This window comes from Lontra canadensis, unplaced genomic scaffold (genome assembly GCF_010015895.1).
Source record: "Lontra canadensis isolate GAN:19392208 unplaced genomic scaffold, GSC_riverotter_1.0 scaffold43, whole genome shotgun sequence".
Classification (NCBI taxonomy): Eukaryota; Metazoa; Chordata; class Mammalia; order Carnivora; family Mustelidae; genus Lontra; species Lontra canadensis.
In genome coordinates this window covers 16,137,435-16,156,509 of record NW_022631037.1, presented here as the reverse complement: position 1 = coordinate 16,156,509, position 19,075 = coordinate 16,137,435, and the positions used below count along the sequence as shown (strand labels likewise).

Here is a 19,075-nt window from a genome sequence, read left to right as displayed (position 1 = left end):
GAAACAGGACGGCAGTGATTTCCACAGACCTTACATGGCTTTGTCTTCCAGGCTGCAAATCAGACTCAGCTCTCTGGGTCAGGGTTGGAACTGGGGAGAGCTGGGGGAGGCAGCAGGAGAGCGGGGTTTAAAAATAATGCAACTGACCAGTTGAGCTTGGAAAAGCAGCACTGGTAAGGAGCTGGGTCTGCGCAGAGCAGCCCCTTGTTCCCCTCACCCTGGCTTCTTCCTCCAACCCCCACCTTCCAGGGCCAGATGTTCCCTTTCCTGTAACTTGGAACTATTGTTCTGCTTCCAAGGAAACCCCCACCCCCAGCCCCACAGCTTCCCAAGCAGCATTCCTTGGCCTGGTCTGTCCCTCTTGCCCTCTCTTCTTCCCTTGCTAATTTCCTTGGCCAGAGTCCTTATATTCTCCGGGGGATTCTAGATACTTCCAACGTCAAATAGAAGAAACACAAGCAATAAAAAAAAAATCTTGTAATACCTTTTATTATAAATCACACACACCATCTATTTTTACAAAATTCTACCTATTCTTCCATTCCAATGCACATGCATAAAGAAATGTCTGGTATGATGTTCACCAGATGTGAACACTAGCTATTTCTGAGTGGTAGAATTTGTGGTGTTTCACTTGAATTTCTTAATAATCATATCTTTTGTATACATCCATCATTTAAACAAGAGGAACTGGAAATAAGAATTAACAGAAGGGATATATAGGGGTTCAGTGTGGGAGACTCTTTCCTAATGAATGTTAAGAGGGTAGGAGTCAAGGGAGCAGGAAGTGGGAACAGAGAAAGGTACAAATGTCTCAGCAACTCCCCTCCATGTCCCACTACACCCTTGGGGCTACAAGTCCTGGTAAAAGAAAGGGGGCAGGTCCGGGACACAGGCTGCCAGGTTGGGGATGCAGGCCACGGGGTTGACACTGCAGAGCCCAGCATCCTGGCCTTTCTCAAAGTAGACGCTGCCAGGGGAGAAGATGGAGGGATCTTCATCAAAGAAGTTATAGGGTCGGAGCAAGAAGCCAACTCTGTTTCCTAGAGTCACTGTATTGGGGACATCCTCAGCATGGGGGATATGCAGGAAGCTGGCTGTAACCCAAGCCACCAGGTCCTGCGGGAAGAGGGAGAGGCTGAAAGACTCTGGGGAGGCAAAACCCAGAGACCCACCCCTCCTCAGCCACAATCCCCAACCTCTAGCCTCAGCCTCACTTCCGCCTCCACCCAGCCCCAGGTCCACACAGCAGGTGGGGTGACCTTGTGAGAAGCTCCATAGGGTGTTCACTGTCCCCTGGACTAATCTCACCTCACAAGGGATGACCTGCATTGGCCCCTGAATCGGAGAACTGGAAACCTACCATTCCCTCCAACCTATGGTCAGGGGCTGAGCAGCCAAGATGTCAGGCTTCAGTTGCCCTTCTCCTCTGCCTCTAGGGCTACCAACCTCTCCTAAGAGGGTTTCATTGTTGATGAAGTCAGCAAAGGCCATAGTAGGGGTCCAGATGTCATTCTGGTAATAGATGCTGCTGCTCTGTGACTCCTCCTCCTTCCTCCGGGTCACCACGAGCTGGTATCTGACCAGGAATGTTGAAGGAAGGTGGTGTCAGGAAATGTCAGGGGCCATTCTCGGCCTCGAAGTCCTTTGGACCAGGTTCTGTGGGAGAGCATTTCCCATCCCATATCTACTTGGAGCTGAGGGGAGGCACAAGGGTGAATGGTAAACCAAGGGCAGTGAGTTGGGGTCTTCAAGAGCTGGGATCGGGGAAGAGGACCAGTCCTTCCCTACCACCCAGTGCCCGGAACCCTCCTCACCTCCCCCAGCTGAGGGCCCTCTCCATGTCGCTCTCCAGGGGCATGTGTAGGCCGAGGGGGCTGTGGATCTGGATCCGGTACCCGCGCTGGTGACCCCAGGCATTAGTCTGGTTGCCAGCCAGATAAAGGTAGCGGGGAAGGGGCTCTCCCAAGGAAAAAGCTGTGAGGTCCTCCCTTCCGAGGACCTGCCGGGTGAGCTGTGGCCGCTGCAGGTGGTGCTCTGGACTCCAAGGGGCTGCCACAGGTTTAAACACCACATCTTCAGCTACCACCCAGTTTTTCAGCCCTGCCAGGGGAGGGGGGAGAGGAGTTCCACACCAGGTGAGAGAGTCCCTTGTCCTCCCCCACGATGCCCACTGCGCTGGCCTGACAAAGGGTGGCGGAGCTCGTCAGAAAGCACTGTGCTGGGAGCCAGAAGGCCTGGATTCGAGCGCTAGCCCATCCTCTTTGAACCTCGCCCCGTTCAATACGGCTATGACCAGTCACAAGTAGCTAGTTCCATTTGAGAACTCAAGTTTCTCAGTCACACTGGCCACATGGGACTAGTGGCCAACACATCAGACAACGCAGATGGAAAATATCCATCACTGCAGAGCTCTGTTAGCACTGGTCTAGCCGGTAGACATTGGGCCGATTCTTTACTTCTTTCTCTCGATCTCTACAGCGGACATAAGAAAAGCTGTTCTGTGGCTGAGCTCTGCAAGTGGAAAAGCACACGCAGGTGGCTAGTTACATTCTTGGAACCATGAAAGAGAGATTTGTCTTGGAGAGGCTGGCTGGAAAAACCCAGTCTCCCTCCAGAGTGCCCTGCATCTTCGTCCCAGCTCTGAAACTTTGCTTTCCATCTCCACAAGGTGGGGACCACTTCGATGTTTTGTTGTTTTTTTCCCGGGAGTAGATTTAGATCTTATATTGTCTGAAAATTCCCTAGAACTCGATTGCACTTGTAACGTACACCCATCTTCCCCACTTGGCACTTGGTGATGCTCTGCAGGTTTGAGGTGTCAGTGTCTTTAAACAGGACTGATGGTGAAGGCACCCAGCACCCTACAGAGCACACCCTACTGAGGCCAGCACTTCCGCTGCCTGTCCCTTGAGCTCCACACTCCAGGGATCCAGGACCTGTGACTCAACTTCACTGCCTGAGACAAGGTTCTTTAATGCCAAAAGTGCTGAAGAGAAACTTCAAATCCAAGTCCTATTCCAAATATGTAAAAAAATAATCTAGGTAATAGGTTCATTTGGTCATTCTATTTTCTTAGTTCTCCTCCAACCCCAAACCGCATCTTTATGGTCTAGAGGGTAAGAAACCGTTTAACAAGAAAGATGCGCGGTTACAGAGCATTATACTTGGGCAGCTACTTCTTACCCCTTCTCCCCGCACGCTCCTCAGCTTGGCGAGGGTCTGGTAGATTTCTATTTTTCGTTCTGGGTCTAGTAGTCCATGATTTGATTAAATTCATTATTTTGTTCTTGACGAAAATCCGTCAGGAGCAGGAAGTCCTCTCTCTGCTTTGAGCCCCACTTGAGAAATCCCTTTCTACACTTGCAGCAAGCCTATTGCATGCCTGCTGTGTCACCGGAGGTCCAGCGGTGAGGACATGTGCTGGCAGGGGTGGGATGACCCTCCCCAGGAGGACGGTGGGGCCACCATCCTATGTCCTGTTTTATGAAATCCTGTGAAGCAACCCTCACTAGCACCCCCCACCCCCATACCCCAGGAACAACTTTACGCTGAAAACCTCCTTAGGCTGCTTCCTACCTCTGCTCAGGCCCCTGCTTTCCCCTCCTCCACTGTCCCCCAGAATCAGGAAGAAAATTCAAGAGCCCCAAATCCAGCCCCAATTGCCGGGGCAAATTCACTAGCCGCAGAGGCAATCAAGACGAAGGCCGCCAGGCCTGGCCATTGTATTTAAGCCAAGTTTCACAACCACCCCTGCAAGGTGGAGGGTAGATACCCAGCACGCCCAGGATTTCAGGCTGACTGCAGCCGAATACACTCCAATCAGCCCCTGCTGTTACCACAGTATGTTGTCGTGCCGGCCTGTCCCCCTCTGCTGCTTCTGGCTCCATCTGGGGGTCTCCCTTCCCTCTGCTCCACCCCGCGTCTCAGTCCTCACCCGAGCACTCACCTGCCACATCCAGGTCCAGCTTGAAGTGGAAGGCATGCGTGTGCACTGCCCCCAGCACTCGATCCCCCACACGGTTTCCGAAGAGGAGGCTCTCCTCACCCCCACTCAGGAAAGCCGTGTTGATATAGCCTGTGGCATGAACCCGCCCTTCCAGCGCCCCATTTGGGTGCAGTACAAAGTCCCAAATGTAGTCATAGTTGCCTACAGATGACACAGACCTGACTACAAGGGCCGAGCCAGCCAAACCACCATAGAAATGACTCTCGAGGTGATTGTGGTGCCTCCGAAGGGGTAGTCCTTGTGCCTCCTCAAATACACACACAGCCCCTGGGAGCAGCTGGACTGTCCCTGTGCCCACTAATATGTGGATGTCCACCATCGTAGACTGATAGGGGCAGTCGACGCCCCGAACCAAGCCCCGGCTGTGACGGCCAAGTCCATAGCTGCTATCCAAGTATCTGGTCATCATTGTCTTGGGTGAATCGGCACCATAGACGGATACACACTCCTGGACACTGACTTCGTAGGCCACTCGCTCGCCCTTGAACCGAATATCAAAAATCCTCATGCCACTGAACACCCCATGACCAAAGGTAAATGTCCAGAGGGAGGATGCCACCAGGTTCCCCTGCACGCTGTACTGGGAGCCCTGGGGTGAGAACTGAAGAGGGGGGAGAGGACCTGGGGAGGTCCGGGACTTCAAGGATGAAGCCCCATTTGGCAGGGGGAGAGGAACCCTAACCACTTCCAGGTGGCCAGCCTTAAACTCCCATTCCAACTGTCCCAAGTCTGCATAGTAGCGCCCAAGGTAGAAGACCCGTTGGACAGCCCAGCGGGCAGGGTCCAGGGCCCTGTGGTCCAGCAGCAGCTCCAGCCCCACCGGGTGAAGGAAAATCCCAACACCTGAGATGTTATGGTAGAGGGCTATCCAGGTAGCACGGTCCCCTGAGCGCAAGCCACTGGGGGTGGCATGTAGAGGTGCCAAAGTGGAGCCATTGTAGTTTAAGACAGAAGCCAGAAGGCCTGGGGCCTTGGGTAGCTCCACCTCCTTCAGATGCTTCCACATCTGGGCAAACTCAGCTCCCAACATGGGGCGGCGGTGGTAGGGGAGGGGGCCCCCGTGACGCTCCACCGTCACATCCCGCAGGTAGGAGGGCCGTGGCAGCGGCCCCACCACCAGCTCACTCACGTTGGGCTGGGGCTGTCCGCCAAAGAAGACGATGGCCAGTGCCTCCCGGGCAGGTGGGGGGCTCCCCCTGTCCAGGTGGGCCAGGGCGGCGGCCTTGGGGGGCAGGTGCAGCTCCACCGAGAAGATGCAGTTGTCCGAGGGGCGGGCCTGGGCTGCATCCACCAGGCCTGGCCCTAGCTGCTGGGTCAGGAAGCTCATCACAGCTGTCAGCTCGTCTCGGCTCAGGTCTGCAAACAGCTGGCTCTGGCTGGGGTGTGTCCAGGGCTGGGCACTGGGGGACACGGAGGGGCAGCGGGGAGGCTGGCTGGAGCCACCTTGGCTGGTCAGCAAGACATAGGCCAGGGCAAAGATGGTAATAAGGGACAGTGCCAGGAATACAAGGACTACCTTGAGATTCATGGTGAATGCGGAGAGCTAAGGGGAGTCCTACCAGCGGCTCCTTCCAGTCACTAACATCAAATCAGGGCTTATATTCAGTAGGATGGATAGGGATGGAGAAAACTCCACCCTGTGGGCTGGACAGGAAATTTCTGACCTTAATTTATATAATTCTGTTCCAATTTTCTGTTCCGTGGTTTGGCCCCAGGCACTCCTTCCACGTGCATAGGCTCTCCCCTGCCCCTGGGCTCCTGGCGGCCGCCCGACAGGAGTCCTGACGGCTGTCACTCAGACCAGACTAGAGGGCCCTGTGGATTAACTCTAAACTCCACCTTGCACTCAGAACAGGTCTGAGGGAGAATGCAAACCTCAGACGCCCAGTTAAGTGCCGTGTGCTGCAGGCAGGCGCCAGACTATCCATTTCCCTGCCTCCTCGCAGGCACCACCTGCCAATATTCCCCCAACCCACGGCCCAGTTCGGCAGTAAGTGCTTGGCCGGCTGCCAGAGGCCAAGCCCTTGCTTGGTTAAAGTATCAGGTCTCTTCTAGCTAATCAGAGGGAAAGGAAAGGTGAGCACCTGGGCTCAGCAGTCAGATCACTACACTGTGGGACCTAGAGGAGTTACTTCTCATGAATTTCACTGTCCTCACCCATAAGGGAGGAGTCACCTACCCCGAGTCATGAAAATTAAATATGGTTATTCACATAAAGCATTTAACAGAGCCCAACACAGGGGAGGCATTCAAAAATTGTTAGCTACCGCTACCGAGCTCTGAAACAGAATACAGCAGACGTTCCTCCACCGTTTCAGACCTTAAATCTCTTTTTGCAGAGAATCAGTGAGGGGATCACTGGGTATCAAAAGGCTACTCTGCAAGGTTGAAGTTGAGGAAGCTTTATTTCAGAGAAAGCTAGAATCCTAGACGGCTCTCCCAAGTCATTGGAAAACCCAAAGCAGGAATCCCTGGCATCTCCTCAAGAAATTTAAGACACTATTCAGTGGGGAGAATTCGTCGAAGGTCAAGAAAGTGAGCTGGTAGGCTGTGCCTCAAACCAGGTGATCCCCCAGCCATGGAATTAGAGCAGCCTCTACTGGCAGTTCCTGGGTATCAACGGGCAGAGGGAGCAAGGCACTGCCATCTGGGCAGGTTAGACAGAAGCAGCTTAGGTTTGGGAAGAGCTACCTTTCACATAATTCAGACTGACCACAAATGAAGGACCCACCCCTGCCTCTTGGTAGGCAGAAGCCTCAGGCTTTCCATTATTTGAGAGAAAAGAGGCAGCTCAACTGGTATAAAAACACCCAATAGGGTGGCTGGAGGTGTACGTGGAGGTGGGGGGGTCCCACAGGCACACACCTGAGTGTGGGCATGTCCCTAGCCACCAGAGCATCGCACCAGGGTCTGCAGCTTTAGAAAGAGGTCAAAGTACCTGCATTTTTAATAATTTCTTGACATGGTAAAAGAATTTTACATTACGATCCAAGGGTGATAGAGTGAGAAGGGGCAGCAGAATAATCCAACAAACAAAAAGGGAAACTGAGAAACACATGGTGGGGAGGGGGGGGGTTTAGCTGGAAGGGATCTGGAGGGTAGGTAGGGGCACTGCCCAACTAAAATGCAATTGGTTTGTTACTGAGTACTATTCATGGGAAGACAGCATCCTGACTCCTTCTCTATAGCATACCGGGAGTAAAAATGATGCAGCTGGGTGGAAATGTGATTGGGGTTGAAGGCAAGAGGAAGACAGGGGAAGAATTAAAGTCAGAAACAGACACAGAGAGAGTCACTGGCAGGCTGACCGCAGATACGGACCCTCCAGTAGCGGCAGAATGAAAGTGGGGCTTTGATGAGGGTTAGGAGAAAAGCTTTAACAAGTGAGAGCTCGGGAAGATTTGAGGAACAGGAGGCAACTCTTCCGTGGTTTTGACTTGCCCAGCGGATTTTCACATACACACAATGCATACACGCAGGTATGTACACACACACACACATATACGCAGGTGCTGCTTTCCTTGGAAGCACAACACTATAAATAAGAGAACTATTTGTCCCACAGGAAAGCCCAGCAGAAGCAGCAGCATCTGGCCCTCACAGCGGCAGACAACCCACCCCGATTTACAACTGGCCTAGAAGAGGCACCCAGGAGTCAGAGGACCAGCCTTTGCAATAACGCCCCAAAAGACCCGAGTCACAGAGGGAGGGGCCGTCCCCCAAATCCTCTGATTCTCCTCTCTCCTCCAATTCATCAGCCTCTGGGCAGCGAGAGGCTATATATGTAATAGCAGAATGATGGGCCCCGGTAGGTGAGGACTAAGACTACTATCAGCTTCTGAATGATGTGTGTGTGACAGAATTCATGGGATGGGGGTGACGGGACACAGGAAAACAACAGACGATGGGATGGGGAAATCAGATGATGGAGTAGGAAGGCATGTGCGTGCATGTCTGTATGTACGTGTCTATCACACACATATATGTATGTGAAAATCCTAGTTATAAAAACATCTCAAGGAGCTAGGGACTTGGCAGAAGGCCTAAGGTGTTTCTTGTCATGATCAGGTTCAAGGTGGGATGTATGCAGATGGGAGACCCTAAGTTATCATCAGGGAAACTGGGGGGAGAATCCAATGTCCCACACAGTGGCAAGAGACATTTACTAACCTTACATCAGAGAGGAGCTGGACAGCATCCCCCAACACCTAGCACTTTCCTTCCAGTTCCCTCAGCTTCTAATCAACTAGTCAACAGAAGGGGAAAAAAAAAAAAAATGACACAAAGCTCAAGACACAGGAGGGCGAGGGCAGGGAGAGAAAACACAAGTATTCTTGTGCCAACGTCCTGCACACACAAAGCTGGACTTCTCCAGAAATTAGGACATGTCGGGTGTGGGGCATTAGGGAAGGAAATAGAAGAGTTCCTGAGGCCTGAAAAAAGAGGTAAACACGTCACAGAACTACATGAGAGTTTCATTAGACTCTAACTAAAAACAGAGAGAGGTGTGATTACTATTTCCAGCCAGTTTCCCCATCACGATAGTCATGTAACAAACCAAGGCAATGTCGGTCTTGAGCCAGACTCACAGAGTCCCCTGGCCCTGGCCCTGGCCTCAGTACAGTGTCTCTGCATTGCTGCTCCGGGGCCGTTTGATCTTCTCGATATTTTTCAGGATCATGTCATGTAGAGTGACCTGGGAGAAGAGGCCAGGGAATCAAATTTGTTCCACCACAACCTCCCAAAGAAACCAGATACCCCCACAAAGCCCCAAGCAATCATATGCAGAATCCCAATCTCACTTACTGGAACCCCAGCCCAGAGTGGCTGCCTTTGCTCTCTATCCCCGCACATCAGGGATCCCTGGGAGCTTCCCAGGCCCCAGGCGTCTAATAACAACTAACATTTGCTGAGCACCTATCATAACCAACAATTGGTACCGGGTCTTTCAACGTGTTATTTTACTTTTTTTTTTTTTTAAAGATTTATTTATTTAAGAGAGAGTGCACGCATGCACATGAGTGAGGGGAGGGGCAGAGGGAGAGAACCTCAAGCAGACTCCGGGCTGATTGTGGAGCCTGATGCAGGGCTCAGTCCCACTACGCATGATCATTCCTTGAGCCGAAATCACGAGTTGGATGCTTAACCAACTGCACTACCCAAGCACCCCTATTTCACTCGTTTTTAAAAACCATCTCTGTAAAAAACAAAACAAAACAAAAAAAACCCATCTTCATGCCATAGATACGATGTTCCATTTTACAGATGAAAAACCTGAGGCTTAAGGTTCAACAACTTGCTCAAGGCCAGATTACAGGAAGAATTGGCTCTGAACCCAAGCCTGTCTGACTCCACTGCCCACACCTTCACAACTACACTGCACAGCACTCCCTGCCATCCAGACAGAAAGGGAGATCCCCAGCCACACACTCTCAATGAGCTCCTAATTCTCAACGCTCAGCTGATGAGAATTTACCCTCTTCATTTTATCCCACTCCATCCTCCATCTCAAACCCCAGGGAGCGGCAAGAGAATGAGAGGCAGGACAAACAGCCAGGGTGACAGTGGGCAGGGGCCAAGGCTACTTACATACTGATTCCTTAGCTCTGATATGATGAGCCGAAGGCTGATATATTCTTTCTCATCAATCTCTGTCACGGTGCGACGATAGTCCTCCTGAAAGGAGGGAGGACAAGGCTAGTTCTCGAGGCCAGCCTGTCCATAGGCAGCTCTTGCCGGGAAATGGCCACTCCTCCCTTTCCCTTCCACATCCACCCTCAGACCCCAAACCCTTACTTACCACATGGGGATATTTAGCTATTTTAGAAACCAATTTGGCTCTTGTAATATAATATCTAAAACGAGAGAGAAGAGGAGGAAGCTGCAGGAGACCCTGGATGGTGCTTGCCACATCACCAGCCCCCAATTCCTGGGCCAAGCCCAAGAAGCCCTACCTAGATATCTGGTCCAGATAAGATGCAGCTTCACTCTCAACAGTTCTTAGTTCTGCAACTGTCTCCTCCTAAAAAAAAAAACCAAAAACCCAGGTGTTGAGGTCAAGTCATTTCCATGTCATCCAAAGAGCAGACCAGGGAAAAACAAACAAAGCAGGTTGAAAAGGAGAGTAAGCCTTCTGAACCTTCCTCTCCAGTTTGTATGCAAGCACGTTACCTGAATGGACACCCCGAAGTTGTTCCCATCTTCTATCCTGGGAATCAAGAGCTGTACCCACATTTTGACCTGAAGGGTAAGAGGACCAATATGTACATATGAGGACCTTTGCTTTTTCTGCCAAAGCCATGGAGTATACAGCCCATGCTGCTAGCTAGGACCAGATGCCAGGAGCAAGGGAGCCAAGATACTTCACGTGCTAACTCCTCTATCATCTCCACGCTTCCTGCCCCACATCCAACATTTTTCATAGTTCAAGCCAGGCTTTTGGGGGTCAGCCCATAGGTAACTAGCCCCTGCCTCACCGTGTTGCATTTCTCAATCAGCAGCCGGATCTCAGGTTTCACTTTCTCAATAATGTCCACTAGCTGCTGGTTGCTTTTTAGCATCCCATTGGGCATCACGAACACCTTGGTTCCTGGCAGGGACATGAAGAAGGTCAAATGACTACGGTGGAGGGCAGGACATTAACACCCCCACCACCCACATTTCTCTCTCCTTCCCCAGAGCCATGAGATGCTAGGACCTCTGCCGTTTATCTGCCACAATCCTACCTACAAACCATGACCCCACCAACAGAATCAAAAAAAGAAAATGTATGGATTAACAAATGAGTGTCTAAAGTATGCCAGAAGTCTGAAGAACAAGGAAATGAAAATATGCTCTAAAGATTTAATGTACCAACAATTACTGAAGAGAAAATAATGTGGAACTTGGTCTTCTGTGAAAAACCTGAAATGTGCAGCCACCTCCAACCTCTCTCCCTTGGCAGTCTGCACTAAGCAAAGCCCTCCCTGTTTACTGGGACATTAGGTTTTGGGTGCTAAATAATGACCATGTTTGGAGAACGTGGAAATGCGAACTCTGGAAAATCAAGTCTGATCTTATTTCCTGATCAGAGACTGCCAGATCAGTCCCCCTGCTCAGGGCTGCAAACCAGGGAGTAGGTGGGGTAGGGCTGGCTCTTACCTTGGAAGGCCTCTTCACACTCATCCAACCTTCGCTTCTTGTAAGTGGGCTACGGATAGAGACAGGAATTAGCCCGCTCTTGACACCCATATCCCCATCACAAGTTCCCCTTCGGGTAACTTTGCCCCATAGGTTGTTTTAATTTATACACAATTTTCTAAGCACATACAAGGCTTTAAGGAAAGATTCTTGCCACAAAGCAACTTACACTCTAGTTGGGAAGATAAACCTTTCAACTGACATACTAAGCACTTGGGGGGAGGGGTGGATACTATAAACAACAGGAAAAATGAACCAGTCAATGCAGGGTGAGGATCATTAAGGGAATAGGTACACACCTTCTGGTTCCACAAAGAAGCACAATATTCAATCAACAAACATGTGCTTAGCACCTGTTATGTGCCAGATATAGAACTAGGTGCTGGGGATACAAAGTTGCTTATGACAGCTTCTGCTTTCCAGAATTGCAAGCTGTATCAATGAGACAGTAACTCAAACAACAATACAGTGTTATCACTGTTATTATAAAATGTGGTCATGTAACTGACAAGCACTAGGTGCTAAAGATATGTAACAAAGACAGGGACTACAGTCCAATACACAACAAAAACTGCTCATCCTGTAACAGTACTCAAGACACTGACACAGGGGCTCATGGGGGGCTCAGTCGTTAAGCGTCTGCCTTCGGCTCAGGTCATGATCCTAGGGTCCTGGGATCGAGCCCCACATCGGGCTCTCTGCTTGGCAGGAAGCCTGCTTTTCCCTCTCCCACTCCCCAGCTTGCACTCCTTCTCTCACTGTATCTCTCTCTGTCAAATAAATAAATAACATCTTTAAAAGAAAAAGAAAAATAAGACACTGACACAGGTGAGAAAACTCTTGCTTAGAGCCATAGGGACAGACCAGACAACCTGAGGGAACCTGCAGCTATCAGTCCTATGTGGCACTCACTCTAGGACAGAGTAGCATCAGGTTATACACTTCATGCTATAAATGAAAATCAGGGTCTAGAAGTGGTATACTGGAATCAGCATGTCTGTAAGAGCCCTCATTCCTAGATCCTAATCCCACTATTTCCTCTGTACATGTTCAAATTGACTAGGAAGTAGAGAACAGAGAATATAGAACTACTGCTTCAGAATACAAAGAAAAATGCAGGACACTCACACCGTCCAGTCCATCGTGGCTATTGGTGAGAAGAATGGGGTCAGGGACTGGGAGATTCATGTCTGAGTGGATCTGAGTTAGGTCATGGATGTTTAGGATTGGTTCCTGAAAGAGAGACACCCACCCCCAAAACAACATTAGTCTTTTCAAAATGAACAAAGAAGTATTTCATTTGAAGGGCAAAAAATAGAGTGTTTTACTGTACAAAACAAAGTAGAATCAACACATGATTTCTCCCATTTGACAGAAAGACCAGAGCCAAAAAAAAGGTGGGGGGGTTGGATTTTGAAAAAAAGAAAAGGGTCTCTCTCACCTTCAAAAAACTATCGAGTTCTAACAACTTCTTTGGGAAAAAATTTGCCACCAAGTCTTCTGCCTAAAGATGAAGGAAAATGCACTTCAATTAATAACTGCGAAAAGTTCTCTCTCTATAGATCTCTTCTCTGGGAAATTCCGGACTATCAACCAACGCTTATTTTTCTATTTATTGCACTCACCTCACTTGTGATCCGCTCCCTGAAAGAATCAACCTAAAATTAACAAAGAAAGCAATTCAGTAACAGCAAGTCAGTACCTGGCAACAGGAGTACCGGCAGGATGGGAAAACCCAAATCCAGCTGTCTTCCCCTCACCTTATAATTGTAATGAGAAGCTGAGAGGCCCCCAGACTGTAAATACTTTATCTTTTTGAGGATCCATTTCTCCATCTCAGGAGAGGGAAGCGGGGCTTGAGCGTAGCACCCGTCTTCCCTCTCACCCTCCCTCCCTGAGTCTGAAGCTGTCTGAATTTGAGAGCAAACAAAAGGCAGGTAGACAGGGGAGATATGAGCTCACAAACGTGCCAAGCCCCCATCCAGACCTAGCCTTTGATACCAAGCAGGTCTGACACCAAGGGTAGGGGCAGAGAGAGTAGCAGTAGCATCCGGAGGCGGGGACGTTGCTGAGCTGGGGGACTTCCAGCTGTCACTGGCCTAAAGTGCTGAGTCCACCACGTGTCCGCGGAGGTCTCACCAGGGCTCTCCACCACCAGACGCGGTTCAGAAGGCCACCCTATATTATCCTCTCCCCCGATGCCACCTCCGGGAGTGGGGGGCTGGGCTGAGCTGAGCGGAAGCTCAGAGCTGGTGTCCCCAGGGAGACAAAGACGCCATGGGGAGTGGGAAGCCGGTCAGACTGCTTGGGGATCGAAGCGAGGGGTTAGGAGGCCCGGACCGGTGCCGCTACCTTGAGCTTCACTTCCTGATCCACCTTCAGCAACGAGGCCATGGCCGGGCCGGGCCGTGTCCGCTCCACAGGAGACCGGAGGCGCTGTGGGCTCCGGGGAGGGGATCAGAGGGACGGGAAGAATCTCGGCTGTTCTAGGGACGCGGCCGCCCTCGCTGGCTCACTCACTGCTCGCTCGCTCGCTCCCTCCCTCCGTGCCGTCCGCCCGCCCGCCTGCTGCCTGCTGCCTGCTCTCTCTCTCGCTCGCCCTCCCGGCTTTCGCCGCTCACGCCGGAAGTTACGTCACAGCCAATCGCCGGGACCCCGGAGAAGCGCACGTGCCCTGCGCAGCCGCGCTAGGGTACAGCACTGGACGCTTGGGGCTGCACTCGTATCCCTTGGCTTCCTGTGCCGGTTAAGGGTGAAGTGGGAGGAGGGTGGCAGAAGGTGGTTTGCTGAAAACTGAGCATTAGAGAGACTCGAATATTGTTTGACCTTCTATTAGTTCGGCGCTCGCCCTCGCTGGGGGGAACCTTCTGAACCGCTGCCGCCTCGGGGATGGGAGGACCACGCCGTCGCGCCCCAGTGACGTCGGCCCGAGGAAGCCGGCGGTCCCGGCGCGGGACTCGGGGCTTCTAGTCTGTGATTTTTGCTGCCTCCTCCCGTCGGCCGAAGCCCTAGTGTTAGGCTGGAGCCAAACAGAAGTCAAGTCCTGTTGTACCAGGCTTCCCCACCTTTCTCCGCCACTTACTCTCATACACTTCGAGACCTCAGAGATTAGCTGCCCGATGGGCAAATTGACACCCAGAGTGGGGCACTGCTTGTCCAAGGCTGCATAATATTTCCAGTAAACCTGGACCAGAACCCAGATCTCCTGACTTACAGGACAATGCCATATTCTATTTTCCTAATAAGAGGCAGAGACCATAGCTCTTCATTCATCCATTCATTCGGTCTCTTAACATTGGTTATTTCGCGCAATAAAATAGGGGCAGGACCCTGTACTAGGCCCTGGAACAGCATTGTCCCAGAGACTAGAAATACGCGAGGCACTTATGTGAGTAAAAATTATCTAGTAGTCACGTTAAAAGGCAAAACAGGTGAAAATAATTTTAATCATAAATTTAACCCGGTTTATCCAAAGATTATCTTTTCAATATGTAATCAATATAAAAATATGGATGAGATCTTACACATTCTTTTCTCAAGCCAAGTCTTTGAAATCGAGTATGGATTTTACACTTATTGTAGATCTCGATTCAGAGGTTCCACATGTGGCCAGTGACTCCTGTATTGTAAAGCACATCTCAGGCACATGGGTGGCTCAGCCGGTTAAGCCTCTACCTTCGGCTGGGGTCATGATCCCAGGGTGCTGGGGTTGAGTCCTGCATCAGGCTCCTTGCTTAGCGGGGAGTCTGCTTCTCTCTCTGCCTCTGCCTCTTCCCCCTGCTTGTGCTCACTCTCTCAAAATAAACAAATAAAATCTTAAAAAAAAAAAATAGAAAAGCACATCTCAGGGAAGTCAAAAGTTAAGCAAGACTCAAGTTCTCTGGCCTCCTGGGTCTTAATACTGGCGAAAGACACCAGAAAATAACCTGACAACATAACTGCAAAATTTGATGAATGTTAGGAAATGACTGAGGTAGAGAACACCAGGGGCCTATTTTATTTTATTTTTTTAAGATTTTATTTATTTGACAGAGATCACAAGTAGGCAGAGAGGCAGGCAGGAGTTGGGGGGAAGCAGGCTCCCCAATGAGCAGAGAGCCCAATGCAGGGGTGGATCCCAGGACCCTGAGACCATGACCTGAGCCGAAGGCAGAGGCTCAACCCACTGAGCCACCCAGGCGCCCCTTTGAATTAAGTAGGAAGGCAGGTTGTCTAATCTACATTTTGGAGTCATTCTTGCTGCTCAGCATTTATCCTGGGAAGGCCTCTGTGCTAAGCACAAGGGAAATGGCAGGAATACACAATTAAATAAAGTGCCATTGGGGCGCCTGCGTGGCTCAGTGGGTTAAGGCCTCTGCCTTCAGCTCAGATCATGATCCCAGTGTCCTGGGATCAAGCCCCGAATTGGTCTCTCTGCTCAGCAGGGAGCCTGCTTCCCTTCCTCCCTCTCTCTCTCTCTCTCTCTCTCTCTCTGCCTGCCTCTCTGCCTGTCAAATAAATAAAATCTTTAAAATAAATAAAGTAAGTGCCATTGACTATGGCCTTTGGAATCAGAGACCTGGGTTAATCCTACCTCAGCTCCTTTCTGTGATATTTTTGGGAAATGACTGAAATGCTGGGTCTCAATTCCCTCACCTGTGAAAAGGAATCTTGATTATAAATAAATAATATGCAATTCTGTGGACTGTGAATATTAGAAATCATAAATATGTAAAAAAAAACTAACACAGTGTGTGGACACAAGGCAGGGACCAGAAAAATAGCAGCTATTGTCAACTAAGTTACCTGTTGGTGCTTAGCATGAAGAGGTTACTCCTTACACTATATAATTATTATCATCGCTGCTTCCAAAGTCCAGGTCTGTTTCCATTTCTTCAAGACTATATGCAACATAGCCCATATTACCCGTCTTCCTTATTAATGTCTATTAGTTTTCTCTATTTTACCTCTGCTTTCTGTTAACACTTGTACCTAGTGTACAGATCAGTGTAAACTCTGATCTGGAAGTTAACTTCAGAAATGCTTTCCCAAATTAACTTCATCCTATCTTAAGTATGTGATTACCCTGCATTTCTTTCAGAATTAATAACTTTAAGTTGAAAACTTCGTATGTTTGTGTTTGTTGAAATATGGCTTTGTTTTCAAATAATTGTGTTTTATCTTTAGGTAGATTGTAAGACGACAGATACACATTCGTTCTTCATTTTCCTTCCTCCTTCCCTGTCCAAACATTTTATATAACACTCCACTCATTTATTTATTTATTCAGTGAACAATTGTTGAGGGCCACTTCATTTACCAAACTCTATTCATTTCTGGTGCTTGTAAATCAAACGTGATTACTGATGACTGGTACCACTTTAAATTCATGTCCACATGGGTGCACAACACTGCAGAGAACCTATTACTTGTCCCTGACAAGTGTACTCTCATACACTCCAAATAACTTTCGTGCTTTTTCATTTCCTTAGTCCTCGACAATTCCTCCCCCACCACATCCAATTTATTATTTTGGCTGACTCTTCATTGAGAAGACAGAAGCAAATGAGAACTTCCTCTCCCCACTAAGTTTGCCAGCCCATAAGTACTTTCTGCCTTTCCTCCTCTTTCATTAAAGGAAAGACCCTGTTCCCATCAAAAGCCAACTCTTCATGCATTGGGTCCCATATGCTTCACTTTCTCTAGGTCTCTGCTCCTGTGATTATCCATTTTTTCCCCATGTCACATTTATCCCTCTCTGTTGGATCATTTCCAAACATGATAGATTTCTCCCATCTTGAGAAAAATGGACCCAGATTCCTCCGTAGTTATCACTCCATTTCTCTGCTCTTCTCCATGCCAAGATTTCTTGAATGATATTATTGTCTCTTACTTTACTTCATCTCCCATTCATTCCAGTCCACTCCAATCAGTCTCTCCCACCCCATGTTCTCACTGAGATAGTTCTTGTTAGGTTACCAGTTGCCATACTGATAGCACCAGGGGTTACTTCTCTTCATCTTGCATTTCTGAGTGGTACACATTAACCACTCCACTTAAAACAAATTTTTTTTAAAGATTATATTTATTTATTTAGAGAGTGTGTGAGCAGGGGAAGGGCCAGAGGGAGAGGGAGAGATACAATCTCAAGCAGACTCACCACTGAACTTGGAACCCGATATGGGGCTCAATCTCAGAACCCTACCATCATGACCAAAAATCATAGGCCAAAATCAAGGGTTGGACACTTAACTGACTTAGCCAGCCAGGCACCCCTAACCATTTATATGGCAAGCTGTTCTTCCAACATTCTTCCAACCTCACTGATGACCTATTCCCTTTGCTGGGTCTTCCTCCACTGCTTACTTCCTAATGGTGGCATGCTCCAGGGCTTAGTCCTACATCCTTTATTATTCTCCTCTTACACTTTCTCCCTAAGAGGTATCACCCATGTTCATAGCTATAAATACCATCTGTATGCAGATGGTTCTAAATTTGTATCTCCAGTCCTGACAACTTCATGAGCTCCAATTGTCTATTTGACATTCCTATTTGGGTAACGAATAGACATCTGAAACATGATGAGGCCAAACCAGGATTCTGGATTCTTCCATACACCTGTTATTTTCCTGCCCTTTCCCATATCAGTAAAAGACAACTATCCACTTAGTTGTTCAAACCAACATTGAACTGTCAACCTTGATTCCTCTCTTTCCTTCCTCTTGCCACATCTAATTCATCAGCAGGTCCTGTTAGCTTGACCTGTATAATGCATCCTATATGAGTATGCTTTTCTCCATCTCCTCACTTGTGGCTGTTGTTTGAAGATTTTATTTTATTTTATCTTTTTGAAAGAGAGAGAGAAAGAGAGAGAACACGAGCAGGGAGGAGAGGGGTGAAGGAAGAGTGGGAGCAGGGAGCCCGATGAGCAGGGAGCCCAATGTGGGGGTTGATCTGGGACCATGACCTGAACGGAAGACAGATGCTTAACCAACTGAGCTACCCAGATGCCCCTCCACCTCCTCACTTCTTGTCCTAGTGTCCAACTCTTGATTTCAGCTCTGGTCACGATCTCAGGCTCCATGATCAGTGGGGAATCTGCTTGTCCCTCTCCCTCTGCTCTCCCGCGCTCGTGCTCTCTCTCCCACCCTCTCTCAAATAAATAAATAAAATCTTCAAAAATTTCAAATTTCATTTTAATATTTATCCCATGGAAACAACTTTCTAAACAATATAAGTCACCAAGAAAAAAAGCAGATTTGGGGCGCCTGGGTGGCTCAGTTGGTTAAGCAGCTGCCTTCGGCTCAGGTCATGATCCTGGAGTCCTGGGATTGAGTCCTGCATCGGGCTCCCTGCTCGGCAGGGAGTCTGCTTCTCCCGCTGACCTCTCTCCTCTCATGTTCTCTCTCTCTCTCAAATAAATAAATAAAATCTTAAGGGAAAAAAAGCAGATTTGACTTTAAAAAAATGTAAAACTTTCGCACATCTGGAAAACACCTCAATTAAATAGAAGTTGCATAAATTGATGGAAAATATTAAGAAAAATATTAAGAACCTAGCAGATAAATGAGCAAAAGATGCAAACAAAATTCACAAAAGAGAAACTACAGCAAGCCAATATATACAAGTAACCAATGATGCCAGTGAAAATAACAGGGAAGTGCCATTTTTTTTTTTTTGGCCCTTATTCATCAGATATATAATATCTAATACTGGCCAGGGTATTGTGAAACAGACTCTCTCATATGCTAACTGGGGGGAGAATATAATTATGTGCAACTGCTTTCTAATGCAATTGCTAATGTTAGTCAATAGACATGAAATACCCATGCTCTTTTAATTCAATAATCCCAATTGTGAGACTCTAACACAAGGAAGCAGTCAGCTTTTCATTGCAGCATTATTGTA

The 19,075-nt window shown here is 48.9% G+C and overlaps 2 protein-coding genes across 4 annotated transcripts; both read right to left on the bottom strand.

Annotated features, from left to right (window-relative positions):
* Positions 1 to 480: 480 nt before the first annotated feature.
* Positions 481 to 6,794, bottom strand: AOC2 (amine oxidase copper containing 2). Of its 2 annotated transcripts, XM_032871721.1 has the most exons (4): positions 3,950 to 6,794; positions 1,818 to 2,103; positions 1,450 to 1,579; positions 481 to 1,119 (listed from the first exon to the last, which is right to left on the bottom strand). In XM_032871721.1, the coding sequence occupies exons 1-4, from the start codon at positions 5,535 to 5,537 to the stop codon at positions 853 to 855; spliced, it is 2,271 nt and encodes a 756-aa protein (XP_032727612.1). In that variant the 5' UTR covers positions 5,538 to 6,794; the 3' UTR covers positions 481 to 852. The 2 variants fall into 2 exon arrangements, with proteins under 2 accessions (XP_032727612.1, XP_032727613.1); XM_032871722.1 differs by lacking the exon at positions 481 to 1,119 and having other exon boundaries at positions 1,480 to 1,697.
* A 144-nt stretch (positions 6,795 to 6,938) lies between these two features.
* Positions 6,939 to 13,806, bottom strand: PSME3 (proteasome activator subunit 3). 2 transcript variants are annotated; one of them, XM_032871724.1, is made up of 11 exons: positions 13,541 to 13,806; positions 12,814 to 12,846; positions 12,630 to 12,692; positions 12,317 to 12,421; positions 11,150 to 11,198; positions 10,486 to 10,598; positions 10,181 to 10,249; positions 9,964 to 10,031; positions 9,810 to 9,864; positions 9,599 to 9,685; positions 6,939 to 8,705 (listed from the first exon to the last, which is right to left on the bottom strand). In XM_032871724.1, the coding sequence occupies exons 1-11, from the start codon at positions 13,580 to 13,582 to the stop codon at positions 8,625 to 8,627; spliced, it is 765 nt and encodes a 254-aa protein (XP_032727615.1). In that variant the 5' UTR covers positions 13,583 to 13,806; the 3' UTR covers positions 6,939 to 8,624. The 2 variants fall into 2 exon arrangements, with proteins under 2 accessions (XP_032727615.1, XP_032727614.1); XM_032871723.1 differs by lacking the exon at positions 13,541 to 13,806 and adding an exon at positions 12,949 to 13,072.
* Between the last annotated feature and the right edge of the window lie 5,269 nt (positions 13,807 to 19,075).

Coding starts and splice junctions, on each gene's coding strand:
- AOC2 (XM_032871721.1), bottom strand. CDS start 5,537: ATGAATCTCAAGGTAGTCCTTGTATTCCTGGCACTGTCCCTTATTACC. Junction 1,580..1,817: donor AGGGCCCTCAGCTGGGGGAG/GTGAGGAGGGTT, acceptor ATTCCTGGTCAG/ATACCAGCTCGTGGTGACCC. Junction 1,120..1,449: donor ATGAAACCCTCTTAGGAGAG/GTTGGTAGCCCT, acceptor CTCTTCCCGCAG/GACCTGGTGGCTTGGGTTAC.
- PSME3 (XM_032871723.1), bottom strand. CDS start 13,023: ATGGAGAAATGGATCCTCAAAAAGATAAAGTATTTACAGTCTGGGGGC. Junction 12,847..12,948: donor CTTCTCATTACAATTATAAG/GTGAGGGGAAGA, acceptor TGTTAATTTTAG/GTTGATTCTTTCAGGGAGCG. Junction 10,032..10,180: donor ACTTCGGGGTGTCCATTCAG/GTAACGTGCTTG, acceptor TTTTTTTTTTAG/GAGGAGACAGTTGCAGAACT.